The sequence below is a fragment of the Oncorhynchus clarkii genome, chromosome 3 (genome assembly GCF_045791955.1).
Source record: "Oncorhynchus clarkii lewisi isolate Uvic-CL-2024 chromosome 3, UVic_Ocla_1.0, whole genome shotgun sequence".
Classification (NCBI taxonomy): domain Eukaryota; kingdom Metazoa; phylum Chordata; class Actinopteri; order Salmoniformes; family Salmonidae; genus Oncorhynchus; species Oncorhynchus clarkii.
The window spans coordinates 89,028,744-89,052,606 of NC_092149.1; the positions used below are offsets into that span (position 1 = coordinate 89,028,744).

General features: G+C 44.7%; 1 protein-coding gene across 1 annotated transcript in view; it reads right to left on the minus strand.

The window, feature by feature from the left end:
* The window catches only part of LOC139406205 (T-cell-specific surface glycoprotein CD28-like), a 163,653-nt gene that overhangs the window by 136,057 nt on the left and 3,733 nt on the right, over nucleotides 1-23,863 (minus strand). Inside the window, exon 2 of the mRNA XM_071148711.1 lies at nucleotides 8,364-8,690. Coding sequence (XP_071004812.1) covers nucleotides 8,364-8,690 — 327 coding nt within the window. The remainder of the gene's footprint in view (nucleotides 1-8,363; nucleotides 8,691-23,863) is intronic.

Below are 23,863 nucleotides of genomic sequence, written 5' to 3' on the forward strand. Positions count from 1 at the left end.
GTATGGTTCTGTTAGAGATGTTTTAGATCTGGGACCAGGCTAAGATAGTCTGGTTGTGTTATAGATCTGGGACCAGGCTAAGATAGTATGGTTCTGTTAGAAATGTTTTAGATCTGGGACCAGGCTAGGATAGTCTGGCTGTGTTTTAGATCTGGGACCAGGCTAGGATAGTATGGTTCTGTTAGAGATGTTTTAGATCTGGGACCAGGCTAGGATAGTCTGGTTGTGTTATAGATCTGGGACCAGGCTAGGATAGTCTGGTTGTGTTATAGATCTGGGACCAGGCTAGGATAGTATGGTTGTGTTATAGGTCTGGAACCAGGCTAAGATAGTATGGTTCTGTTAGAGATGTTTTAGATCTGGGACCAGGCTAGGATAGTCTGGTTGTGTTATAGATCTAGGACCAGGCTAGGATAGTCTGGTTGTGTTATAGATCTGGGACCAGGCTAGGATAGTATGGTTGTGTTATAGGTCTGGAACCAGGCTAAGGTAGTATGGTTCTGTTAGAGATGTTTTAGATCTGGGACCAGGCTAGGATAGTCTGGTTGTGTTATAGATCTAGTACCAGGCTAGGATAGTCTGGTTGTGTTATAGATCTGGGACCAGGCTAAGATAGTCTGGTTGTGTTATAGATCTGGGACCAGGCTAAGATAGTATGGTTCTGTTATAGATCTGGGACCAGGCTGGGATAGTATGGTTGTGTTATAGATCTGGGACCAGGCTAGGATAGTCTGGTTGTGTTATAGATCTGGGACCAGGCTAAGATAGTGTGGTTCTGTTAGAGATGTTTTAGATCTGGGACCAGGCTAGGATAGTATGGTTCTGTTATAGATCTGGGACCAGGCTAGGATAGTATGGTTCTGTTATAGATCTGGGACCAGGCTAGGATAGTCTGGTTGTGTTATAGATCTGGGACCAGGCTAGGATAGTATGGTTCTGTTATAGATCTGGGACCAGGCTAGGATAGTATGGTTCTGTTATAGATCTGGGACCAGGCTAGGATAGTATGGTTGTGTTATAGGTCTGGGACCAGGCTAGGATAGTCTGGTTGTGTTATAGATCTGGGACCAGGCTAAGATCGCATGGTTCTGTTATAGGTCTGGGACCAGGCTAAGATAGTATGGTTCTGTTAGAGATGTTTTAGATCTGGGACCAGGCTAAGATAGTATGGTTCTGTTATAGATCTGGGACCAGGCTGGGATAGTATGGTTCTGTTATAGATCTGGGACCAGGCTAGGATAGTATGGTTCTGTTATAGGTCTGGAACCAGGCTAAGATAGTATGGTTCTGTTAGAGATGTTTTAGATCTGGGACCAGGCTAGGATAGTATGGTTCTGTTATAGATCTGGGACCAGGCTAGGATAGTATGGTTGTGTTATAGATCTGGGACCAGGATAAGATACTATGGTTCTGTTAGAGATATTATAGATCTGGGACCAGGCTAAGATACTATGGTTCTGTTAGAGATGTTATAGATCTGGGACCAGGCTAAGATACTATGGTTCTGTTAGAGATGTTATAGATCTGGGACCAGGCTAAGATAGTATGGTTCTGTTAGAGATGTTTAGATCATGGACCAGGCTAAGATAGTATGGTTCTGTTAGAGATGTTTTAGATCAGGGACCAGGCTAAGATAGTCTGGTTGTGTTATAGATCTGGGACCAGGCTAAGATAGTATGGTTCTGTTAGAAATGTTTTAGATCTGGGACCAGGCTAGGATAGTCTGGCTGTGTTTTAGATCTGGGACCAGGCTAGGATAGTATGGTTCTGTTAGAGATGTTTTAGATCTGGGACCAGGCTAGGATAGTCTGGTTGTGTTATAGATCTGGGACCAGGCTAGGATAGTCTGGTTGTGTTATAGATCTGGGACCAGGCTAGGATAGTATGGTTGTGTTATAGGTCTGGAACCAGGCTAAGATAGTATGGTTCTGTTAGAGATGTTTTAGATCTGGGACCAGGCTAGGATAGTCTGGTTGTGTTATAGATCTAGGACCAGGCTAGGATAGTCTGGTTGTGTTATAGATCTGGGACCAGGCTAGGATAGTATGGTTGTGTTATAGGTCTGGAACCAGGCTAAGGTAGTATGGTTCTGTTAGAGATGTTTTAGATCTGGGACCAGGCTAGGATAGTCTGGTTGTGTTATAGATCTAGTACCAGGCTAGGATAGTCTGGTTGTGTTATAGATCTTGGACCAGGCTAAGATAGTCTGGTTGTGTTATAGATCTGGGACCAGGCTAAGATAGTATGGTTCTGTTATAGATCTGGGACCAGGCTGGGATAGTATGGTTGTGTTATAGATCTGGGACCAGGCTAGGATAGTCTGGTTGTGTTATAGATCTGGGACCAGGCTAAGATAGTGTGGTTCTGTTAGAGATGTTTTAGATCTGGGACCAGGCTAGGATAGTATGGTTCTGTTATAGATCTGGGACCAGGCTAGGATAGTATGGTTCTGTTATAGATCTGGGACCAGGCTAGGATAGTCTGGTTGTGTTATAGATCTGGGACCAGGCTAGGATAGTATGGTTCTGTTATAGATCTGGGACCAGGCTAGGATAGTATGGTTCTGTTATAGATCTGGGACCAGGCTAGGATAGTATGGTTGTGTTATAGGTCTGGGACCAGGCTAGGATAGTCTGGTTGTGTTATAGATCTGGGACCAGGCTAAGATCGCATGGTTCTGTTATAGGTCTGGGACCAGGCTAAGATAGTATGGTTCTGTTAGAGATGTTTTAGATCTGGGACCAGGCTAAGATAGTATGGTTCTGTTATAGGTCTGGGACCAGGCTAAGATAGTATGGTTCTGTTAGAGATGTTTTAGATCTGGGACCAGGCTAGGATAGTCTGGTTCTGTTATAGATCTGGGACCAGGCTAGGATAGTCTGGTTGTGTTATAGATCTGGGACCAGGCTAGGATAGTATGGTTGTGTTATAGGTCTGGAACCAGGCTAAGATAGTATGGTTCTGTTAGAGATGTTTTAGATCTGGGACCAGGCTAGGAGAGTCTGGTTGTGTTATAGATCTAGGACCAGGCTAGGATAGTCTGGTTGTGTTATAGATCTGGGACCAAGCTAGGATAGTATGGTTGTGTTATAGGTCTGGAACCAGGCTAAGATAGTATGGTTCTGTTAGAGATGTTTTAGATCTGGGACCAGGCTAGGATAGTCTGTTTGTGTTATAGATCTAGGACCAGGCTAGGATAGTCTGGTTGTGTCATAAATCTGGGACCAGGCTAAGATAGTCTGGTTGTGTCATAAATCTGGGACCAGGCTAAGATAGTCTGGTTGTGTTATAGATCTGGGACCAGGCTAAGATAGTATGGTTCTGTTATAGATCTGGGACCAGGCTGGGATAGTATGGTTCTGTTATAGATCTGGGACCAGGCTAGGATAGTATGGTTCTGTTATAGGTCTGGAACCAGGCTAAGATAGTATGGTTCTGTTAGAGATGTTTTAGATCTGGGACCAGGCTAGGATAGTATGGTTGTGTTATAGATCTGGGACCAGGATAAGATACTATGGTTCTGTTAGAGATATTATAGATCTGGGACCAGGCTAAGATACTATGGTTCTGTTAGAGATGTTATAGATCTGGGACCAGGCTAAGATACTATGGTTCTGTTAGAGATGTTATAGATCTGGGACCAGGCTAAGATAGTATGGTTCTGTTAGAGATGTTTAGATCATGGACCAGGCTAAGATAGTATGGTTCTGTTAGAGATGTTTTAGATCTGGGACCAGGCTAAGATAGTCTGGTTGTGTTATAGATCTGGGACCAGGCTAAGATAGTATGGTTCTGTTAGAAATGTTTTAGATCTGGGACCAGGCTAGGATAGTCTGGCTGTGTTTTAGATCTGGGACCAGGCTAGGATAGTATGGTTCTGTTAGAGATGTTTTAGATCTGGGACCAGGCTAGGATAGTCTGGTTGTGTTATAGATCTGGGACCAGGCTAGGATAGTCTGGTTGTGTTATAGATCTGGGACCAGGCTAGGATAGTATGGTTGTGTTATAGGTCTGGAACCAGGCTAAGATAGTATGGTTCTGTTAGAGATGTTTTAGATCTGGGACCAGGCTAGGATAGTCTGGTTGTGTTATAGATCTAGGACCAGGCTAGGATAGTCTGGTTGTGTTATAGATCTGGGACCAGGCTAGGATAGTATGGTTGTGTTATAGGTCTGGAACCAGGCTAAGGTAGTATGGTTCTGTTAGAGATGTTTTAGATCTGGGACCAGGCTAGGATAGTCTGGTTGTGTTATAGATCTAGTACCAGGCTAGGATAGTCTGGTTGTGTTATAGATCTGGGACCAGGCTAAGATAGTCTGGTTGTGTTATAGATCTGGGACCAGGCTAAGATAGTATGGTTCTGTTATAGATCTGGGACCAGGCTGGGATAGTATGGTTGTGTTATAGATCTGGGACCAGGCTAGGATAGTCTGGTTGTGTTATAGATCTGGGACCAGGCTAAGATAGTGTGGTTCTGTTAGAGATGTTTTAGATCTGGGACCAGGCTAGGATTGTATGGTTCTGTTATAGATCTGGGACCAGGCTAGGATAGTATGGTTCTGTTATAGATCTGGGACCAGGCTAGGATAGTCTGGTTGTGTTATAGATCTGGGACCAGGCTAGGATAGTATGGTTCTGTTATAGATCTGGGACCAGGCTAGGATAGTATGGTTCTGTTATAGATCTGGGACCAGGCTAGGATAGTCTGGTTGTGTTATAGATCTGGGACCAGGCTAGGATAGTATGGTTCTGTTATAGATCTGGGACCAGGCTAGGATAGTATGGTTCTGTTATAGATCTGGGACCAGGCTAGGATAGTATGGTTGTGTTATAGGTCTGGGACCAGGCTAGGATAGTCTGGTTGTGTTATAGATCTGGGACCAGGCTAAGATCGCATGGTTCTGTTATAGGTCTGGGACCAGGCTAAGATAGTATGGTTCTGTTAGAGATGTTTTAGATCTGGGACCAGGCTAAGATAGTATGGTTCTGTTATAGGTCTGGGACCAGGCTAAGATAGTATGGTTCTGTTAGAGATGTTTTAGATCTGGGACCAGGCTAGGATAGTCTGGTTCTGTTATAGATCTGGGACCAGGCTAGGATAGTATGGTTCTGTTATAGATCTGGGACCAGGCTAGGATAGTATGGTTGTGTTATAGATCTAGGACCAGGCTAGGATAGTATGGTTCTGTTAGAGATGTTTTAGATCATGGACCAGACTAGGATAGTCTGGTTGTGTTATAGATCTAGGACCAGGCTAGGATAGTATGGTTGTGTTAGAGATCTGGGACCAGGCTAAGATAGTATGGTTCTGTTAGAGATGTTTTAGATCTGGGACCAGGCTAGGATAGTCTGGTTGTGTTATAGATCTGGGACCAGGCTAAGATAGTATGGTTCTGTTAGAGATGTTTTAGATCATGGACCAGGCTAAGATAGTATGGTTCTGTTAGAGATGTTTTAGATCTGGGACCAGGCTAAGATAGTATGGTTCTGTTATAGATCTGGGACCAGGCTAGGATAGTATGGTTCTGTTATAGATCTGGGACCAGGCTAGGATAATATGGTTCTGTTATAGATCTGGGACCAGGCTAGGATAGTATGGTTCTGTTATAGATCTGGGACCAGCCTAGGATAGTATGGTTCTTTTATAGATCTGGGACCAGGCTAGGATAGTCTGGTTATGTTAGAGATCTGGGACCAGGCTAGGATAGTATGGTTCTGTTAGTGATGTTATAGATCTGGGACCAGGCTAGGATAGTCTGGTTCTGTTATAGATCTGGGACCAGGCTAGGATAGTCTGGTTCTGTTAGAGATGTTTTAGATCTGGGACCAGGCTAGGATAGTATGGTTCTGTTAGAGATGTTTTAGATCATGGACCAGACTACGATAGTCTGGTTGTGTTATAGATCTGGGACCAGGCTAAGATAGTATGGTTCTGTTAGAGATGTTTTAGATCATGGACCAGACTAGGATAGTCTGGTTGTGTTATATATCTAGGACCAGGCTAGGATAGTCTGGTTGTGTTATAGGTCTGGGACCAGGCTAAGATAGTATGGTTCTGTTAGAGATGTTTTAGATCATGGACCAGACTAGGATAGTCTGGTTGTGTTATAGATCTGGGACCAGGCTAAGATAGTCTGGTTCTGTTAGAGATGTTTTAGATCATGGACCAGACTAGGATAGTCTGGTTGTGTTATATATCTAGGACCAGGCTAGGATAGTCTGGTTGTGTTATAGATCTGGGACCAGGCTAAGATAGTATGGTTCTGTTAGAGATGTTTTAGATCATGGACCAGGCTAAGATAGTATGGTTCTGTTAGAGATGTTTTAGATCTGGGACCAGGCTAAGATAGTCGGGTTGTGGTATAGATCTGGGACCAGGCTAAGATAGTATGGTTCTGTTAGAGATGTTTTAGATCTGGGACCAGGCTAGGATAGTCTGGCTGTGTTTTAGATCTGGGACCAGGCTAGGATAGTATGGTTATGTTAGAGATCTGGGACCAGGCTAGGATAGTATGGTTCTGTTAGAGATGTTTTAGATCTGGGACCAGGCTAGGATAGTCTGGTTGTGTTATAGATCTGGGACCAGGCTAGGATAGTCTGGTTGTGGTATAGATCTGGGACCAGGCTAGGATAGTATGGTTGTGTTATAGGTCTGGAACCAGGCTAAGATAGTATGGTTCTGTTAGAGATGTTTTAGATCTGGGACCAGGCTAGGATAGTCTGGTTGTGTTATAGATCTAGGACCAGGCTAGGATAGTCTGGTTGTGTTATAGATCTGGGACCAGGCTAGGATAGTATGGTTGTGTTATAGGTCTGGAACCAGGCTAAGATAGTATGGTTCTGTTAGAGATGTTTTAGATCTGGGACCAGGCTAGGATAGTCTGTTTGTGTTATAGATCTAGGACCAGGCTAGGATAGTCTGGTTGTGTCATAAATCTGGGACCAGGCTAAGATAGTCTGGTTGTGTCATAAATCTGGGACCAGGCTAAGATAGTCTGGTTGTGTTATAGATCTGGGACCAGGCTGGGATAGTATGGTTCTGTTATAGATCTGGGACCAGGCTAGGATAGTATGGTTCTGTTATAGGTCTGGAACCAGGCTAAGATAGTATGGTTCTGTTAGAGATGTTTTAGATCTGGGACCAGGCTAGGATAATATGGTTCTGTTATAGATCTGGGACCAGGCTAGGATAGTATGGTTGTGTTATAGATCTGGGACCAGGCTAAGATACTATGGTTCTGTTAGAGATATTATAGATCTGGGACCAGGCTAAGATACTATGGTTCTGTTAGAGATGTTATAGATCTGGGACCAGGCTAAGATACTATGGTTCTGTTAGAGATGTTATAGATCTGGGACCAGGCTAAGATAGTATGGTTCTGTTAGAGATGTTTTAGATCATGGACCAGGCTAAGATAGTATGGTTCTGTTAGAGATGTTTTAGATCTGGGACCAGGCTAGGATAGTCTGGCTGTGTTTTAGATCTGGGACCAGGCTAGGATAGTATGGTTCTGTTAGAGATGTTTTAGATCTGGGACCAGGCTAGGATAGTCTGGTTGTGTTATAGATCTAGGACCAGGCTAGGATAGTCTGGTTGTGTTATAGATCTGGGACCAGGCTAGGATAGTATGGTTGTGTTTTAGGTCTGGAACCAGGCTAAGATAGTATGGTTCTGTTATAGATGTTTTAGATCTGGGACCAGGCTAGGATAGTCTGGTTGTGTTATAGATCTAGGACCAGGCTAGGATAGTCTGGTTGTGTTATAGATCTGGGACCAGGCTAAGATAGTCTGGTTGTGTTATAGATCTGGGACCAGGCTAAGATATTATGGTTCTGTTATAGATCTGGGACCAGGCTGGGATAGTATGGTTCTGTTATAGATCTGGGACCAGGCTAGGATAGTATGGTTCTGTTATAGGTCTGGAACCAGGCTAAGATAGTATGGTTCTGTTAGAGATGTTTTAGATCTGGGACCAGGCTAGGATAGTATGGTTCTGTTATAGATCTGGGACCAGACTAGGATAGTATGGTTCTGTTAGAGATCTGGGACCAGACTAGGATAGTATGGTTCTGTTAGAGATGTTTTAGATCTGGGACCAGGCTAGGATAGTCTGGTTGTGTTATAGATCTGGGACCAGGCTAGGATAGTATGGTTGTGTTATAGATCTGGGACCAGGCTAAGATACTATGGTTCTGTTAGAGATGTTATAGATCTGGGACCAGGCTAAGATACTATGGTTCTGTTAGAGATGTTATAGATCTGGGACCAGGCTAAGATACTATGGTTCTGTTAGAGATGTTATAGATCATGGACCAGGTCAGTTCATTTGTGCAGTGCATCATCTTTGTATTCAGTTCCTTACCTGTTATCAGTAGAGTGTGAACACAGTCCACTTTATAAGGGGGTGACCACAGCCTCTCTGCTCTGCAGATGTACAGTCCTGTTCCATTGGCCGTGAACACATAGCGGTTGGTTAGGTTGTGGTTCAGGTTCTGTCCAGCTAGGTAGAACTGGACCCAGGTGTCTGATTGGTTGTTTCTGGTGTGATTCTGGTTCCTCTTGAGCACTGTGGTGTGAACGAGGGACTGGTTCAAAAAGAGGTGGAATCTCAGATCGTCTCCTGTCATGTTGGGGCAGGAGATGGACACTCTGCTGTGGAGAGATACACTCTGTATGGACAGAGGTCTGTCTGTATGGGGAAACAAGGAGGGTGGGTTAAGTGACTATGACATGTTAGAGGGCAGGAACCTGTTTCTGTCGTGAGGCAGCTTGATGGACAAGTACACCCCGCTGGACAGGACGCTAGTTTGGTGGGTTTGGAACTTTAGTGAGTATTATTTTACGTCTGCACTGAAACGTGGCGTCCCTCCTGTTGGGATAGTGACGTCACGTTCCAGAAGACAACAGGGTTCGGGTTCTTTGAGTCAGAAATCAAGAGCCTGTAGAGGTGTCGGGTGAAGTTACCCTTAGGAAGCTTATCCTGGGTCAGTTTTGCACCCCCCCCCCCCCCCCCCCCCCCCCCTTCAAATTTTTGTTTTGTTAAAGGTTAGAATCTGAGGAGGGGGAACTGATCCTAGATCTGTACTTAGGGTTAACAGAGTGTCTGTGGAGGAGAATCTACAGTACTAGTATGTGACACAGAGATGTGAAGAACCACTGTGCAGCAGTTGTTTACATCATACCTTACTCCATCCTGTTTGCTCAGTCAGGAAGTGGTCGCCACAATAGATCTCTGAACCTATGTGGTTTGATTATAAAGATAAAATGAACCCATCTGTGACTGCAACATTCAACATCAGAAAAAACGTTGTGAACCCTCTTCTCTCTCTATATTGATCTGAAGAGTTTAATTCCAAAACGCTATATATCAATTTTCAGAAATGTTGGTAAATTAGATTTTATTGTTATAAGAAGTTATGAAATGTAACATTGTTAACAGGAAATATTCCAAAAGGATAGAAATAAACTTGTGCTGCTGGTGCTGCTGGTGCTGCTGGTGCTCCTGGCGCTCCTGGTGCTCCTGGTGCTACTGGTGCTGCCGGTGCTCCTGGTGCTCCTGGTGCTACTGGTGCTGCCGGTGCTGCCGGTGCTGCTGGTGCTGCCGGTGCTCCTGGTGCTCCTGGTGCTACTGGTGCTGCCGGTGCTCCTGGTGCTCCTGGTGCTACTGGTGCTGCTGGTGCTGCCGGTGCTGCCAATGCTGCCGGTCCTGCCACTCCATCAGGTCAGGGATAGTAGTGATCTCAGTAATAAGCCGGTCCTGCCACTCCATCAGGTCAGGGATAGTAGTGATCTCAGTAATAAGCCGGTCCTGCCACTCCATCAGATCAGGGATAGTAGTGATCTCAGTAATAAGCCGGTCCTGCCACTCCATCAGGTCAGGGATAGTAGTGATCTCAGTAATAAGCCGGTCCTGCCACTCCATCAGGTCAGGGATAGTAGTGATCTCAGTAATAAGCCGGTCCTACCACTCCATCAGATCAGGGATAGTAGTGATCTCAGTAATAAGCCGGTCCTGCCACTCCATCAGGTCAGGGATAGTAGTGATCTCAGTAATAAGCCGGTCCTGCCACTCCATCAGGTCAGGGATAGTAGTGATCTCAGTAATAAGCCGGTCCTACCACTCCATCAGGTCAGGGATAGTAGTGATCTCAGTAATAAGCCGGTCCTGCCACTCCATCAGGTCAGGGATAGTAGTGATCTCAGTAATAAGCCGGTCCTACCACTCCATCAGATCAGGGATAGTAGTGATCTCAGTAATAAGCCGGTCCTACCACTCCATCAGATCAGGGATAGTAGTGATCTCAGTAATACGCCGGTCCTACCACTCCATCAGGTCAGGGATAGTAGTGATCTCAGTAATAAGCCGGTCCTGCCACTCCATCAGGTCAGGGATAGTAGTGATCTCAGTAATAAGCCGGTCCTGCCACTCCATCAGATCAGGGATAGTAGTGATCTCAGTAATAAGCCGGTCCTGCCACTCCATCAGATCAGGGATAGTAGTGATCTCAGTAATAAGCCGGTCCTGCCACTCCATCAGGTCAGGGATAGTAGTGATCTCAGGAAGGAGGTGTATTCTGTCTCCTAAAGATGAACATACTTTGGTGTGAAAAGTGCAAATCAATCCCAGAACAACAGCAAAGGACCTTGTGAAGATGCTGGAGGAAACAGGTACAAAAGTATATATATCCACAGTAAAACGAGTCCTATATCAACATAACCTGAAAGTCCACTCAGCAAGGAAGAAGCCACTGCTCCAAAACCGCCATAAAAAGCCAGACTACGTTTTGCAACTGCACATGGGGACAAAGACCGTACTTTTTGGAGAAATGTCCTCTGGTCTGATGAAACAAAAATAGAACTGTTTGGCCATAATGACCATCGTTATATTTGGAGGAAAAAGGGGGACGCTTGCAAGCCGAAGAACATCATCCCTTCTGTGAAGCACGGGGGTGGCAGCATCATGTTGTAGGGGTGCTTTGCTGCAGGAAGGACTGGTGCACTTCACAAAATAGATGGCATCATGAGGGAGAAAAATGATGTGGATATATTGAAGCAACATCTCAAGACATCAGTCAGGAAGTTAAGGCTTGGTCGCAAATGGGTCTTCCAAATGGACAATGACCCCAAGCATACTTCCAAAGTTGTGGCAAAATGGCTTAAGGACAACAAAGTCAAGGTATTGGAGTGGCCATCACAAAGCCCTGACCTCAATCATATAGAACATTTGTTGGCAGAACTAAAAAAGCGTGTGCAAGCAAGGAGGCCTACAAACCTGACTCAGATACACCAGCCCTGTCAGGAGGAGTGGGTCAAAATTCACCCAACTTATTGTGGGAAGCTTGTGGAAGGCTACCCGAAACGTTTGACCCAAGTTAAACAACTTGTTAAACAACAATGCTACCAAATACTAATTGAGTGTATGTAAACTTCTGAGCCACTGGGAAAGTGATGAAAGAAATAAAAGCTGAAATAAATAATTCCCTACTATTATTCTGACATTTCACATTCTTAAAATAAAGTGGTGATCCTAACTGACCTAAGACAGGGGATTTTTTTACTCTGATTAAATGTCAGGAATTGTGAAAAACTGAGTTTAAATGTATTTGGCTGAGGTGTATGTAAACTTCTGACATCAACTGTACGTATGTATGGTCATTGTGAAGACGATGTCGTCGATGCACTTATTGATGAAGCCGGTGACTCAGGTACAGGGTTGGGTAGGTTACTTTCTAAATGTAATCTGTTACAGTTACTAGTTACCAAAATTGTAATCAGTAACGTAACTTTTGGATTACCCCAAACTCAGTAACGTAATCTAATTACATTCAGTTACTTTTAGATTACTTTCCCCTTAAGAGGCCTTAGAAGAAGACATAAATGTATCTTACCAATTGAACGACATCTATTGCAGGATAAATCCTTGTTATCGTTTACACAGCTGGTCAAATATGGATGTTACATTTCACTTTATGGGTTGGTTATGTAGGATTCTTCTAACCCTTCGCTTTCTACTACATATAATAATATGATTAAATTATATCTTTACATTAAAAACCAAACTCTATCAGAATTCCAGTCATTCTAACTAATGTTATACCCCTTGATCTTCAAGAACAGGATGTGGAAATATAGTAGTAGAAGTATAGATTAGCCAAATGGATTTACCTGAGCACAACCACAAAAATATGGACTTATTAGCCAGCCCTACTCTGTGGTTTATGATTTTCTTGTTATTAGAGGACTGATTGGGCTCCATGATTCGAGTTGAAAAATAAATGCTGCGCTCATGGAATGGCTTTGAGGACTACTGAAATGGCATGCTTTGAGGACAACTGAAATGGCATGCTTTGAGGACAACTGAAATGGCATGCTTTGAGGACTACTGAAATGGCATGCTTTGAGGACTACTGAAATGGCATGCTTTGAGGACTACTGAAGAGGGCTATTTACATGTGGAAAATTAATTCCATATGCTGCATTAGCTATATGCCTCTTGTTTATCTTTTTGTTGGTGACCATTTGACATCTTCATAATACAGTGCCTTGCGAAAGTATTCGGCCCCCTTGAACTTTGCGACCTTTTGCCACATTTCAGGCTTCAAACATAAAGATATAAAACTGTATTTTTTTGTGAAGAATCAACAACAAGTGGGACACAATCATGAAGTGGAACGACATTTATTGGATATTTCAAACTGTTTTAACAAATCAAAAACTGAAAAATTGGGCGTGCAAAATTATTCAGCCCCCTTAAATTAATACTTTGTAGCGCCTCCTTTTGCTGCGATTACAGCTGTAAGTCGCTTGGGGTATGTCTCTATCAGTTTTGCACATCGAGAGACTGACATTTTTTCCCATTCCTCCTTGCAAAACAGCTCGAGCTCAGTGAGGTTGGATGGAGAGCATTTGTGAACAGCAGTTTTCAGTTCTTTCCACAGATTCTCGATTGGATTCAGGTCTGGACTTTGACTTGGCCATTCTAACACCTGGATATGTTTATTTTTGAACCATTCCATTGTAGATTTTGCTTTATGTTTTGGATCATTGTCTTGTTGGAAGACAAATCTCCGTCCCAGTCTCAGGTCTTTTGCAGACTCCATCAGGTTTTCTTCCAGAATGGTCCTGTATTTGGCTCCATCCATCTTCCCATCAATTTTAACCATCTTCCCTGTCCCTGCTGAAGAAAAGCAGGCCCAAACCATGATGCTGCCACCACCATGTTTGACAGTGGGGATGGTGTGTTCAGCTGTGTTGCTTTTACGCCAAACATAACGTTTTGCATTGTTGCCAAAAAGTTCAATTTTGGTTTCATCTGACCAGAGCACCTTCTTCCACATGTTTGGTGTGTCTCCCAGGTGGCTTGTGGCAAACTTTAAACAACACTTTTTATGGATATCTTTAAGAAATGGCTTTCTTCTTGCCACTCTTCCATAAAGGCCAGATTTGTGCAATATACGACTGATTGTTGTCCTATGGACAGAGTCTCCCACCTCAGCTGTAGATCTCTGCAGTTCATCCAGAGTGATCATGGGCCTCTTGGCTGCATCTCTGATCAGTCTTCTCCTTGTATGAGCTGAAAGTTTAGAGGGACGGCCAGGTCTTGGTAGATTTGCAGTGGTCTGATACTCCTTCCATTTCAATATTATCGCTTGCACAGTGCTCCTTGGGATGTTTAAAGCTTGGGAAATCTTTTTGTATCCAAATCCGGCTTTAAACTTCTTCACAACAGTATCTCGGACCTGCCTGGTGTGTTCCTTGTTCTTCATGATATTCTCTGCGCTTTTAACGGACCTCTGAGACTATCACAGTGCAGGTGCATTTATACGGAGACTTGATTACACACAGGTGGATTGTATTTATCATCATTAGTCATTTAGGTCAACATTGGATCATTCAGAGATCCTCACTGAACTTCTGGAGAGAGTTTTCTGCACTGAAAGTAAAGGGGCTGAATAATTTTGCACGCCCAATTTTTCAGTTTTTGATTTGTTAAAAAAGTTAGAAATATCCAATAAATGTCGTTCCACTTCATGATTGTGTCCCACTTGTTGTTGATTCTTCACAAAAAAAATACAGTTTTATATCTTTACGTTTGAAGCCTGAAATGTGGCAAAAGGTCGCAAAGTTCAAGGGGGCCGAATACTTTCGCAAGGCACTGTATGTTGCTGTTTAAAAGGGCAAAGCCATAACTTAAGAAATAGGTTAAATTACCAGATATCCCTTTATCAGCCAATAAACTAGATTTAGTTTGAAGAGAGCAGAGTTGGAGAGGCTCTACCTCTTTAAGGAGTGGGAATATTTTCAGACTGAGAAATATGGGTGATCAATATTTAGGTCCTAATTCTAGGCAATGTAGTAAACTATAGCCTAATCATAGGCCTATTTAGGAAGTACATTTCCTTGGAACGATAACTGCCCAGTGCTTCTCTGCCCATTTATACATAGGCTATAGCCTGTTCTATTTAATAGAGACCACACGCTCACCTGATCTCACAGGTACGCTACTGAACTGAAAGCAGCAAGAATGATGACAGCAAAACGCACTACGTTTAGTCCTATAGGATATATCCTACCTTTTTAGGAGGCGATTTGCAGGCAGTGACAATTAAATGGGTCATCAATATTTAGTACCCAATATTTATTGATTACCACCCCCCCCCCATCCCCCATATTTTATCAAACGAGGCAACGGTGTGCTTTAGGACCATGTGGATACCTCCGATTGGTCGGTAGGCTGTCCGGAGTGTTTATCCAACTGGGAAATTTAAAAATAATGTATGTCCCTCCCACTTCTAAAACCAAAGTAGCACCCCTTGGCGCAACGCTCGCTCACCATCGTAGTCTGACCTCTGTGCGTTGTGCCTATTCCTTTTTAATTAGGACATTGTTTGATTGCACATCGACTCACGTTGGTTGAGCGCCCTCCACTTCTTTCTATCATAAATATTTATTTACAGATACTGTAGTAAACTACAGTCCAATCATGTTCAAGTTAACTGCCACATGATCCTCCACCCATATAGGCAGTCTACACTATTTCAATGAGAACACACTCACTAGGCGCACTTGAACTCTCACTCCCAACTAGGAGAGGTAGGCTACTGAAGTTGAAGCAGTGAATTCTGGGAATCATGCAAAAAAAAATATGTGCTTTTAATACAATATTTAGGCTAACGCATACAAAGCAGAAAGAAGACAATTTTCAAATAATCTCTTGGAATAACAAAAATATTTGTATCCTGAAGTAGTCTGTTTTACCGACAGCTCCCGCCCACAGCATGAAAAATGCAGACCGCTCCCCAATGAGCTCTGTCGGGATCCGCAGGTCCCGCAGGCATCCTGAGGGAACGCAGCACTCTAGTGCAGTCAGTACACAACACTATGCTCATCATGTCTGAGCAGGATCAGATGGTGACAGGGCTCCCAGCAGGGTCAGACAGCCAGGGAAGACCAGTCTACGGCGCTCAGGTGATTCTGCAGTATATTAACAATATCAGTGAATGATGCAAAGTTCCTTCTTGAATGAATGGGTGAACCTACAGGACAGCAGCTTAAAGAGTCTGGGATCTGGGAATAATGGTCATTTCAATTATTTGAACCATTGATTCTATTCTTGGATAATATAATGTATAAATGTACACCAAGGTCCTTCTTTGTTATGCTTCATTTTAGGAGGATCAGATGATGACCGGGGTGGTCTCAGCAGGGTCAGGCAGACAGAGGGAGACCAGTCTGAGATGGTGCTGAGGTCAGGCAGCTAGGGGAGACCAGTCTGTGATGGTGCTGAGGTCAGGCAGTCAGGGGGAGACCAGTCTGTGATGGTGCTGAGGTCAGGCAGCTAGGGGAGATCAGTCTGTGATGGTGCTGAGGTCAGGCAGACAGGGGGAGACCAGTCTGTGATGGTGCTGAGGTCAGGCAGACAGAGGGAGACCAGTCTGTGATGGTGCTGAGGTCAGGCAGACAGGGGGAGACCAGTCTGTGATGGTGCTGAGGTCAGGCAGACAGGGGGAGACCAGTCTGTGATGGTGCTGAGGTCAGGCAGACAGAGGGAGACCAGTCTGTGATGGTGCTGAGGTCAGGCAGCTAGCGGGAGACCAGTCTGTGATGGTGCTGAGGTCAGGCAGCTAGGGGGAGACCAGTCTGTGATGGTGCTGAGGTCAGGCAGCTAGGGGGAGACCAGTCTGTGATGGTGCTGAGGTCAGGCAGACAGAGGGAGACCAGTCTGTGATGGTGCTGAGGTCAGGCAGACAGAGGGAGACCAGTCTGTGATGGTGCTGAGGTCAGGCAGCTAGGGGGAGACCAGTCTGTGATGGTGCTGAGGTCAGGCAGACAGGGGGAGACCAGTCTGTGATGGTGCTGAGGTCAGGCAGACAGAGGGAGACCAGTCTGTGATGGTGCTGAGGTCAGGCAGACAGAGGGAGACCAGTCTGTGATGGTGCTGAGGTCAGGCAGACAGGGGGAGACCAGTCTGTGATGGTGCTGAGGTCAGGCAGACAGGGGGAGACCAGTCTGTGATGGTGCTGAGGTCAGGCAGACAGAGGGAGACCAGTCTGTGATGGTGCTGAGGTCAGGCAGACAGAGGGAGACCAGTCTGTGATGGTGCTGAGGTCAGGCAGACAGAGGGAGACCAGTCTGTGATGGTGCTGAGGTCAGGCAGACAGGGGGAGACCAGTCTGTGATGGTGCTGAGGTCAGGCAGACAGGGGGAGACCAGTCTGTGATGGTGCTGAGGTCAGGCAGACAGAGGGAGACCAGTCTGTGATGGTGCTGAGGTCAGGCAGACAGGGGGAGACCAGTCTGTGATGGTGCTGAGGTCAGGCAGACAGGGGGAGACCAGTCTGTGATGGTGCTGAGGTCAGGCAGACAGAGGGAGACCAGTCTGTGATGGTGCTGAGGTCAGGCAGCTAGCGGGAGACCAGTCTGTGATGGTGCTGAGGTCAGGCAGCTAGGGGGAGACCAGTCTGTGATGGTGCTGAGGTCAGGCAGCTAGGGGGAGACCAGTCTGTGATGGTGCTGAGGTCAGGCAGACAGAGGGAGACCAGTCTGTGATGGTGCTGAGGTCAGGCAGACAGGGGGAGACCAGTCTGTGATGGTGCTGAGGTCAGGCAGACAGGGGGAGACCAGTCTGTGATGGTGCTGAGGTCAGGCAGACAGAGGGAGACCAGTCTGTGATGGTGCTGAGGTCAGGCAGCTAGGGGGAGACCAGTCTGTGATGGTGCTGAGGTCAGGCAGACAGGGGGAGACCAGTCTGTGATGGTGCTGAGGTCAGGCAGACAGAGGGAGACCAGTCTGTGATGGTGCTGAGGTCAGGCAGACAGGGGGAGACCAGTCTGTGATGGTGCTGAGGTCAGGCAGACAGGGGGAGACCAGTCTGTGATGGTGCTGAGGTCAGGCAGACAGAGGGAGACCAGTCTGTGATGGTGCTGAGGTCAGGCAGCTAGCGGGAGACCAGTCTGTGATGGTGCTGAGGTCAGGCAGCTAGGGGGAGACCAGTCTGTGATGGTGCTGAGGTCAGGCAGCTAGGGGGAGACCAGTCTGTGATGGTGCTGAGGTCAGGCAGACAGAGGGAGACCAGTCTGTGATGGTGCTGAGGTCAGGTAGACAGAGGGAGACCAGTCTGTGATGGTGCTGAGGTCAGGCAGACAGAGGGAGACCAGTCTGTGATGGTGCTGAGGTCAGGCAGACAGGGGGAGACCAGTCTGTGATGGTGCTGAGGTCAGGCAGACAGAGGGAGACCAGTCTGTGACAGAGGTGACGTGAATTTTTGCAGATACTCAAGACCACCTTTACTCCACACACAGAGACGCGTACAAAGCTCTCCCTCGCCCTCCATTCTGCAAATATGACCATAACTCTATCTTCCCGATTCCTGCTTACAAGCAGAAACTCAAACAGGAAGTACCAGTGATGTGCTCAATATGGAAGTGGTCTGATGACACAGATGCTACACTACAGGACTGTTTCCCTGGCACAGACTGGAATATGTTACAGGATTGAGAAGTGTATCCCCTTAGCAGGGTTGGGGAGTAAGGGATTACAAAAAATGGTAACTGTACTCTGTTAAATTACCAGCATCAATATTGTAATCAGATTACAGATACTTCTGAAAAACTAGATCATTACTGAGAGGATTACTTTGAGGATTACTTTGAGGATTACTTTTAAATTCAGAAAGGATGTTTGCAAAAAAAAATGTTTGACACTTATCTGTTTTCTCAATGACATTCAAATCAACATTGATAAAAGGCGCAAATTTAAGTTTGTTCCAACTGAGTGAGTCTGACCACCAATCAGAGACCACTATGATGTCAGAGACCACTATGATGACACACCAAATGATGACCACCAATCAGAGACCACTATGATGACACACCAAATGTGTTTGATGGACACGAGAAAAAAGCAGGAATGGGTTTTTGTTGGCTACAGTCCAAGCTATGTCTTCCAATGGTGCGACTGCGGTTGGCATCCAAAGATTATCCAACTAGAATAAACGCATGGAGGTGAGGATGACAGCAGTGGTGTAGGATGACAGCAGTGGTGAAGGATGACAGCAGTGGTGAAGGATGACAGCAGTGGTGTAGGATGACAGCAGTGGTGTAGGATGACAGCAGTGGTGTAGGATGACAGCAGTGGTGAAGGATGACAGCAGTGGTGTAGGATGACAGCAGTGGTGAAGGATGACAGCAGTGGTGTAGGATGACAGCAGTGGTGAAGGATGACAGCAGTGGTGAAGGATGACAGCAGTGGTGTAGGATGACAGCAGTGGTGAAGGATGACAGCAGTGGTGTAGGATGACAGCAGTGGTGAAGGATGACAGCAGTGGTGTAGGATGACAGCAGTGGTGAAGGATGACAGCAGTGGTGTAGGATGACAGCAGTGGTGAAGGATGACAGCAGTGGTGAAGGATGACAGCAGTGGTGTAGGATGACAGCAGTGGTGAAGGATGACAGCAGTGGTGTAGGATGACAGCAGTGGTGAAGGATGACAGCAGTGGTGTAGGATGACAGCAGTGGTGAAGGATGACAGCAGTGGTGAAGGATGACAGCAGTGGTGAAGGATGACAGCAGTGGTGTAGGATGACAGCAGTGGTGAAGGATGACAGCAGTGGTGAAGGATGACAGCAGTGGTGTAGGATGACAGCAGTGGTGAAGGATGACAGCAGTGGTGTAGGATGACAGGAGTGGTGAAGGATGACAGCAGTGGTGAAGGATGACAGCAGTGGTGAAGGATGACAGCAGTGTGGTCTACGGCGATACAGATATCACTTGTTATTGATATCTACATAGCGCATTGATCACACTGCTGCTCTCTCACTTAGCTATTTGTGCTGTACGGGTTGTGGATGGCTGTTCATAAATCTAAATGTGTATTTGAACCCAATAATGGTTGAATTCAAGAAGTTTAAGCTGCCTATCAATCATTGTTTTTAAAACCAGAAGACAGCCAGTGAAAAAGGCACTCTTGCAAACAGCTGCATAGTGTGGATCCCAGCCTATAGAATAACAGCTGCATAGTGTGGATCCCAGCCTATAGAATAACAGCTGTATAGTGTGGATCCCAGCCTATAGAATAACAGCTGCATAGTGTGGATCCCAGCCTATAGAATAACAGCTGCATAGTGTGGATCCCAGCCTATAGAATAACAGCTGCATAGTGTGGATCCCAGCCTATAGAATAACAGCTGTATAGTGAGGATCCCAGCCTATAGAATAACAGCTGCATAGTGAGGATCCCAGCCTATGGAATAACAGCTGCATAGTGAGGATCCCAGCCTATAGAATAACAGATGCATGGTGTGGATCCCAGCCTATAGAATAACAGTGTGGATCCCAGCCTATAGAATAACAGCTGCATAGTGTGGATCCCAGCCTATAGAATAACAGCTGCATAGTGTGGATCCCAGCCTATAGAATAACAGCTGCATAGTGAGGATCCCAGCCTATAGAATAACAGCTGCATAGTGAGGATCCCAGCCTATAGAATAACAGCTGCATAGTGTGGATCCCAGCCTATGGAATAACAGCTGCATAGTGAGGATCCCAGCCTATGGAATAACAGCTGCATAGTGCAGATCCCAGCCTATAGAATAACAGCTGTATAGTGTGGATCCCATAGAATAACAGCTGTATAGTGTGGATCCCAGCCTGTAGAACAACAGTGCATAGTGTGGATCCCAGCCTATAGAATAACAGCTGCATAGTGTGGATCCCAGCCTATAGAATAACAGTGTGGATCCCAGCCTATAGAATAACAGCTGTATAGTGTGGATCCCAGCCTGTAGAATAACAGCTGCATAGTGTGGATCCCAGCCTGTAGAATAACAGTGTGGATCCCAGCCTGTAGAATAACAGCTGCATAGTGTGGATCCCAGCCTATAGAATAACAGCTGCATAGTGTGGATCCCAGCCTATAGAATAACAGCTGCATAGTGTGGATCCCAGCCTATAGAATAACAGCTGCATAGTGTGGATCCCAGCCTATAGAATAACAGCTGCATAGTGTGGATCCCAGCCTATAGAATAACAGCTGTATAGTGTGGATCCCAGCCTGTAGAACAACAGTGTGGATCCCAGCCTATAGAATAACAGCTGTATAGTGTGGATCCCAGCCTGTAGAATAACAGCTGCATAGTGTGGATTCCAGCCGATGGAATTAAAATGGGGGCTTTTATTGCTCAATCTAATTCATGCTGATTAAATAAATAATAATTTGACCTAATAGACACATGATCAAACTCGCACACTGCTGATAGACTTAAAGGGGCCATCTGTAGTTGTTACATCCATTTCTGAACTATATACAGTGCCTTGCGAAAGTATTCGGCCCCCTTGAACGTTGCGACCTTTTGTCATATTTCAGGCTTCAAACATAAAGATATAAAACTGTATTTTTTTGTGAAGAATCAACAACAAGTGGGACACAATCATGAAGTGGAACGACATTTATTGGATATTTCAAACTTTTTTAACAAATCAAAAACTGAAAAATTGGGCGTGCAAAATTATTCAGCCCCTTTACTTTCAGTGCAGCAAACTCTCTCCATAAGTTCAGTGAGGATCTCTGAATGATCCAATGTTGACCTAAATGACTAATGATGATAAATACAATCCACCTGTGTGTAATCAAGTCTCTGTATAAATGCACCTGCACTGTGATAGTCTCAGAGGTCCGTTAAAAGCGCAGAGAGCATCATGAAGAACAAGAAACACACCAGGCAGGTCCGAGATACTGTTGTGAAGAAGTTTAAAGCCGGATTTGGATACAAAAAGATTTCCCAAGCTTTAAACATCCCAAGGAGCACTGTGCACTCGATAATATTGAAATGGAAGGAGTTTTAGACCACTGCAAATCTACCAAGACCTGGCCGTCCCTCTAAACTTTCAGCTCATACAAGGAGAAGACTGATCAGAGATGCAGCCAAGAGGCCCATGATCACTCTGGATGAACTGCAGAGATCTACAGCTGAGGTGGGAGATTCTGTCCATAGGACAACAATCAGTCGTAAATTGCACAAATCTGGCCTTTATGGAAGAGTGGCAAGAAGAAAGCCATTTCTTAAAGATATCCATAAAAAGTGTTGTTTAAAGTTTGCCACAAGCCACCTGGGAGACACACCAAACATGTGGAAGAAGGTGCTCTGGTCAGATGAAACCAAAATTGAACTTTTTGGCAACAATGCAAAACGTTATGTTTGGCGTAAAAGCAACACAGCTGAACACACCATCCCCACTGTCAAACATGGTGGTGGCAGCATCATGGTTTGGGCCTGCTTTTCTTCAGCAGGGACAGGGAAGATGGTTAAAATTGATGGGAAGATGGATGGAGCCAAATACAGGACCATTCTGGAGGAAAACCTGATGGAGTCTGCAAAAGACCTGAGACTGGGACGGAGATTTGTCTTCCAACAAGACAATGATCCAAAACATAAAGCAAAATCTACAATGGAATGGTTCAAAAATAAACATATCCAGGTGTTAGAATGGCCAAGTCAAAGTCCAGACCTGAATCCAATCAAGAATCTGTGGAAAGAACTGAAAACTGCTGTTCACAAATGCTCTCCATCCAACCTCACTGAGCTCGAGCTGTTTTGCAAGGAGGAATGGGAAACAATTTCAGTCTCTCGATGTGCAAAACTGATAGAGACATACCCCAAGCGACTTACAGCTGTAATCGCAGCAAAAGGTGGCGCTACAAAGTATTAACTTAAGGGGGCTGAATAATTTTGCACGCCCAATTTTTCAGTTTTTGATTTGTTAAAAGAGTTTGAAATATCCAATAAATGTCGTTCCACTTCATGATTGTGTCCCACTTGTTGTTGATTCTTCACAAAAAAATACAGTTTTATATCTTTATGTTTGAAGCCTGAAATGTGGCAAAAGGTCGCAAAGTTCAAGGGGGCCGAATACTTTCGCAAGGCACTGTATATATATATTTGGTCCAGTTATATATATATATAACTGGACCAAATATATAATTAATATCTGTCCATTTTGAAGAATATAACTAATGAAATGTAGCTTACTTGTAAATGCCTCTTGAGCTGAGTTCAACTGTCACACCCCATCAGAACCTAAAATATAACCCTGTTTAATCTGGTGTTTGTAAACATTGTAAATGTAAACAAACAGTGTATAGCTTCATAACATGGTTAAAACTATCCTGTTATTCTCATGGATGGTCAGTCCTTACATCTAGAGCTCTGTCTATTCATCTGAGATTGGTTACATTTCTCCAGGATCATCCCTCTGCTTTTTACCAAGACAGAGGATTTGGATATTTCTTTACAACTCTGCCAAGAAGGCCAGCATCCCGGAGTCGCCTCTTCACTGTTGACGTTGAGACTGGACAGAGGAACTCTGCCAAGAAGGCCAGCATCCCGGAGTCGCCTCTTCACTGTTGACGTTGAGACTGGACAGAGGAACTCTGCCTAGAAGGCCAGCATCCCAGAGTCGCCTCTTCACTGTTGACGTTGAGACTGGTGTTTTGCGGGTACTATTTAATGAAGTTGCCAGTTGAGGACTTGTGAGGTGTCTGTTTCTCAAACTAGACACTCTAATGTACTTGTCCTCTTGCTCAGTTGTGCACCGGGGCCTCCCACTCCTCTTTCTATTCTGGTTGGAGCCAGTTTGCGCTGTTCTGTGAAGAGAGTAGTACACAGCGTTGTACGAGATCTTCAGTTTCTTGTCAATTTCTCACATGGAATAGCCGTCATTTCTCAGCAACAAGAATAGACTGACGAGTTTTAGAAGAAAGTTATTTGTTTCTGGCCAATTTGACCCTGTAATCAAACCCACAAATGCTAATGCTCCAGATACTCAACTAGTCTAAAGAAGGCCAGTTTTATTGCTTCTTTAATCAGAACAACAGTTTACAGCTGTGCTAACAATTGCAAAAGGGGTTTCTAATGATCAATTAGCCTTTTTAAAATTATAAACTTGGATTATCTAACACAACGTGCCATTGGAACACAGGAGTGATGGTTGCTGATAATGGGCCTCGGTACGCTAATGTAGATATTCCATAAAGAATCAGACGTTTCGAGTTACAATAGTCATTTACAACATTAACCATGTCTACACTCTATTTCTGATCAAATTGAAGTTATTTTAATGGACAAATTATTATTATTATTTTTATTTTTTTTCAAAAACAAGGACATTTCTAAGTGACCCCAAACTTCAAACGGTTGTGTACATATATACTGTATAAATATATTAGTATGAGTATTTAAATATACCAGAGGTGGATAACAAAAAAAAAAAAACTAATTTAAGAAGTGGACTGTACATGTTTGGTTTTTGGTCTAAATGTATACATTATAATTGACCTCTGAACTGTATGTGAACCCCTCTGCAATCTA